The 5,530-nt window shown below is 38.1% G+C and overlaps 1 protein-coding gene across 1 annotated transcript in view; it reads right to left on the reverse strand.

Moving 5' to 3' along the window:
- LOC101847540 overlaps positions 1 to 3,670 on the reverse strand; it is a gene marked incomplete at its 3' end in the record, with an annotated part of 13,367 nt that extends 9,697 nt beyond the window's left edge. The window contains 1 exon segment of the mRNA XM_005110989.2: positions 3,443 to 3,670. Coding sequence (XP_005111046.2) covers positions 3,443 to 3,473 — 31 coding nt within the window.
- Between the last annotated feature and the right edge of the window lie 1,860 nt (positions 3,671 to 5,530).

Below are 5,530 nucleotides of genomic sequence, written 5' to 3' on the forward strand. Positions count from 1 at the left end.
TTGAATAGAGTTTTCTATTGATTTTCCGTACTGAAATATTGCGTAATGAAATCGGTTCATTCCTTTTGAATCACCCTGTGTATTATTTATTTCCGCGTTCTCACTCGAACTCCCAATCTCCTTTGCTCTCACATTCACTCACCACCTAACTTGCTCGCTCACTCAAACAATACCCCCCCCCCCTCCACCCCTTTTCTCTCTCTCTCTCTCTTTCTCTCTCTCTCTCTTTCTCTCTCTTTCTCTTTCTCTCTCTCTTTGTCTCAGCTGAGAAGAAATATCAATATCATACCAGAGGAACATAGGGTGCTGTACTCCCCCAACTGGAAACATATTGGAGTCATGAAATCGATTCATTCTTTTAAAATCACCCTGTATAGCACTCCTATTATTCGCAGCCTGGCACCCCACAGAGACGTGCAGGTACAAGAATAGGCCTGGGGTGACAAAACACGATTTTCCCTCAGACAAACGTCTGGTATAGGGCGTCCATTAAGACATGTGATAATCTCCATCAGTTGGACTGTGAAATTTTGAAATAAAGATACGTTACATTTGTCTTTTCATGTCATGATTTGTTTTCGAAGTTGTAGCATTATATTAAAAAAAAAACAACTTCGTCTATGTAAAAGATATGTCATTTCTTTCTTTCTTTAGAATACTATATTTTGATTTCTGTGCGAGTCGGACTCTGAGATATTTTGAAATAAAAATACACTCTGTTTGTCTTTTCATGTAACATTTCGGTTTCAAAGTTGTACGAATAAGAAAGTAGTAATTGAGTTTAAGGTCACTGGCCCACAGCACATCATATAAAACACTCATTTATTGTTTTAAAAAGTTTCCATAATGAAAGAGTACAGGTTGTGCACATAATATCTCTTATGACCGGCCAAACATTGCATTTTCCTGTCAAACTGTAGCATCCTATCAACAGATAAGTGATTCTCCCAGGAACGATGGGCCTTTGTCAGCCTTTTAGAGGAAGCTTAAGATATTGTTACTTATTGTACATACAGCAGTCTCACGGTTTCTCACAGCCAGTAAACAAGCATCATTCGCATGGTCTCATGGTCTAAAGCACTCTCGTGTGTATTATTATAATTATGACCCTCTTGATTGTCGTTTACAGTAAAAGTTGTTGATTGCATTTGCTTATTCTTCTTTTTAGTCTGGCTTATGGGAAAACGAATATTGTAACTCGGTTAAAATTTCACTGGGATTAACATATTATACAAACTTAACTCATTGCATATGTAAAGGGAGATGCAAACCATTTTTTCTGACCTATTGGTGCACATTGGTGTATATTAAATAAATGTACGTTGTCAAACTAAAAAAAAAAAAAAGGGAAATTATCAAACATATTTTCCTCGAAGCAACTGTATAGTGAGACCATTTTCACAATCCAGTTGTTTTAAATGAGATATTTGTTAAATTCTTAGTTGCAGTTTGTTAGTAAGTGCTGATATGTTTTGTTTTTATTGCTGTCCTTGCGTGTCTATAAATAATGTATGGTGTTCAAAGTTCCTCTTTACGTGGTTGAGCTGGTTTTAGTGATACTGTGACATGTTTTATCTTGTGTGAATGAAGCATTCGCTCAGTGATCATGTGATCGATGTACGACGCTCAGAGATTATGGGTTAGAGCGCTGTATAAATGCAATCTATTATCATTATTATTATGATGATGATGATGATGATGATGATGCTGATGATGATGATGATGATGATGATGATGGTGATGATGATGATGATGATGATGTGCGTATGTGTGTGTGTGTGTGTGTGTGTGTATGTGTGGGTGTGTGTGTGTGTGTGTGTGTGTGTGTGTATGTGTGTGGGTGGATCGCGAAGGAGGGGGTGGGGGGGGGGTGGGACGTTACGTCAGATGTTATATGTTCAATTACTGCAGTTCGACTTTGTTCCGTCCGATTTACAGATATGAAATGATGCACTTTACCCTACGTGTCAATCAGTTAAGCTCTCACATAAGTTTCATGCAGGTGAACTGGCACAGTTAATTTGAGCCATGACGCGATGGAATCAGGCGCTTGTCAGTTTTGGGGCCTATAGAGTTATATGTTGGTATCATCTTAAAGCCTGTTTGTTTGACCTGCTGTTAGAGAAAACAATATCCATCTATCTTGAATAGAAGTCAAGATATTTGTGATTGAAGGAGCTTGGGGTTGCCTGGTTTCAGAGGTAAAAATTAACATGGAAATGGTCGCCAAAGTTTGTGACTCCAATGCACAGTATCCTTAGAAACTATAAATATACACTTTTTGTGCCTTTAAGAAAGGTTTAAAAAAAAAAAAGTAAAATCCAAACAGAAATGTGATTTTAAAAGGAAATAAAAGGAAGGCGTTGAGCCATAATATATAACCAAGAAAAAGCAAGAAAAAAAGAAGAAAAGGAAACCTCGAAAAATAAAATTGCCCAACGACCGAAAAGGCTAGTTTCTCTGATTTCATTATTTGAGGGCCTGATTTTACCACGATGCCTCACATTTTGCTACCAACGACGAGCATCACACTATCTATTACAACCTTCGAGCACTTGGAGCATTTGTTGAAACAAATGACAAATATAGAATCAAATATGCTTAGTAAATGTCATGTCTCTCAATTATTTTTATGTCAAATCATTGAGAGCGTAAAAATCCCAAACAGGGCAATGAAAAAACAGATAGCACCATCTGAATTAGCCAAACTGCATTACCCTTTTTTTTCACTATGCCGGCAATCAAACTTATTATCAATAACAATTTTTTTTTCTTCGGGTGGTTGGAAGGCTGCCCATGTAAATCCAACTTCTCCACTTCTATCTGTAGAGTCTGTCTATTTGTCTTGCTTTTTCCCCCAGCACGAAATCACGAAATCACGAAATCATCAATGTTGTGCCTATGTGCTTCTCTTTACTTACACACAAACAAAACAGACAAACAAACAAACAAAACAGACACATAAGCAATCGAGGGAGTGTGTGTCCACGTGTGCGGATGTGTGTGTGTGTGTGTGTGTGTGTGTGTGTGTGTGTGTGTGTGTGTGTGTGCGCGTGTGTGTGTGTGTGTGTTTGTGTGTGTGTGTGTGTGTGTGAGAGAGAGAGTGCGAGAGCGAGAGAGAGAGTGTAAGTGTGTGGGCGGGTGTGAGTGTGTGTGTGTGCGCGTGAGTGTGTGTGTATAAGTGTGTGTACGTGTTTATACATGTATATGTGTACGTATGTATTATACACACATATACAATCACAGGCAGAGAGAGAGAGGGAGAGAGAGAGAGGGAGAGAGAGAGAGGCAGAGAGAGAGAGGGAAAGAGAGAGAGAGAGAGAGGGAGAGAGAGGGAGAGAGATAGAGAGAGAAAGAAAGAAAGAAAGAGAAAGAAAAAACGAGAAAGAGAAGGAAAGAAAGGGAGGGGGGGGGGGGGAATTAAGTATGAGAATCTACTTACCCAAAAATGAGAATCTGCTGCTAGGCAACATGTCGCGTGTGGATAAAATTTCTTTTTAGAAATGGGACGTCCTCTTCTTTGTTGTCAAGGCAAAAATACATGATCTCCAAATCCTGGTTTGTCTCCCTTTATATAGGTCTTCAAATACGCTTATCGAATGCAGTTATCCGAACGTTTTTTTGATCCAGTTTATCAATGAATTATTAACAACCAAGCAATAATTCCTGTTTTTATCTGTACCAGCTGAACAGATGATAGGACGCTGCTCCTGTGTATCTTTGAGGTTAGCACGGGGAAGGATTAGATTAAAAAAACAAACAACCGTTCTAAGCGTGTGCAGGTCCGAAATAAAAAAATTGAGTAAAGGACTTTGTTTTCTTCTGTAAAAGTTATATATTTATAAACATACAAGAGAGAGAGAGAGAGAGAGAGAGAGAGAGAGAGAGAGAGAGAGAGAGAGAGAGAGAGAGAGAGAGAGAGAGAGAGAGAAAGAGAAAGAGGAAGAAAGATAATATATTATATTTCAAAAGTTGAAATTGTGTTTTTCTGCAAAATTGATAAATGTATAAAGACAGATAGACAAAGTAAAATGGAGAGAGAGAAAGATATATCTTAAAATAAAAATTGTGCTCTTCTTCAAAAACGATACATAAATAGGTTGACAGACAGAGACAGAAGACAGAGAGAGAGAGAGAGAGAGAGAGAGAGAGAGAGAGAGAGAGAGAGAGAGAGAGAGAGAGAGAGAGAGAGAGAGAGAGAAAGAGAGACAGAGAGAGAGAGAGTGAGAGAGAGATAGAAAGAGAGAGAAAGAGATAGATAGATAGACACAAAAAGAGCAACCAGACAACAGCGTTAACTACACAGAAATAAAAACTATTATAAATACACTATTTAAAGCACCTCAGACACCAGATAACTACCATGAGCTGTCCCGCCAAGAACAAGTGATTATCTTCAGACTAAGGACACAACACACAAGACTGAGGCAACATATGTACAAATGTTTTAAACTAGTACAATCACCAAAATGCCAGTGTGGAGAGGCGGACCAAACTGTTGAACACATCCTTCAGCACTGCAAGACACACAGGGCCCTGAGACAGGAAACGTAGCCAACCCCACTGACGCTACAAGAAAAGCTATACGGGCCGCCAGATGAACTGAGCAGGACGGCCCAATTTATGACAGATACCGGACTTCAAGTGTGATGCGATCGAGAAGAAGAAGAAGAAGAAGATAGATAGAGAGAGAGAGAGAGAGAGAGAGAGAGAGAGAGAGAGAGAGAGAGAGAGAGCACATATCAAAAGTTGAAATTGTGTTCTTCAGCAAAAATGATATAAATAATATAGATAAACATACAGAGACACAGAAACAGAGAGATAGAAAGACAATAAATTTCAAAAGTTGAAATCATAATTACCACCAAGACCCGTGCCAACAAGAAAACGTTTGCTCAATAATCTTGTGTTAGTTTAATGCATAGAAAAAAATCAAAAAAGAAAAACTAACCTCCTGTCGTCCCAAATAATAGGCCATACGACCTACTTTTTCCAACATATAGAAATTCGTAACAAAATACTCTACTAATACTACACAACCCTCCTCATCCCCTCTTCTTTTCACCCCCCTCCTCCCCTAAATAAAAAAGCCACAATTCGAACCAAAAAAAACAACAAGCAAACAAACAAAAACAAAAATAAAACCAAGACCAAAACCAAAACAAAAACCAAATAAAAAAGAAGTAGAATTGTAAGACATAGACAAAGGTCACCAAACGAAATCTAACGACAAAAACTGCGCCGTGCCACCGCCTTCCTTTCTATAAATACTGAGTCCCAAAAAGGCCAGTGTACCGGCAGGTCGTATGAAATCTTTTCTTTGAGGTTTGAACTTTATCACTCCGTGTGAGCTGTTTTTTCCTTGCCAGATCTATTTGACATCATTATCACGTGATATAATATATATATTTGTATATATATGTATGTATATAAATGCTTCTATCTATCTATCTATCTATCTATCTATCTATCTATCTATCTATCTATCTATCTATCTATCTATCTATCTATCTATCTATCTATCTATCTC

Source organism: Aplysia californica, unplaced genomic scaffold (genome assembly GCF_000002075.1).
Source record: "Aplysia californica isolate F4 #8 unplaced genomic scaffold, AplCal3.0 scaffold00981, whole genome shotgun sequence".
Classification (NCBI taxonomy): domain Eukaryota; kingdom Metazoa; phylum Mollusca; class Gastropoda; order Aplysiida; family Aplysiidae; genus Aplysia; species Aplysia californica.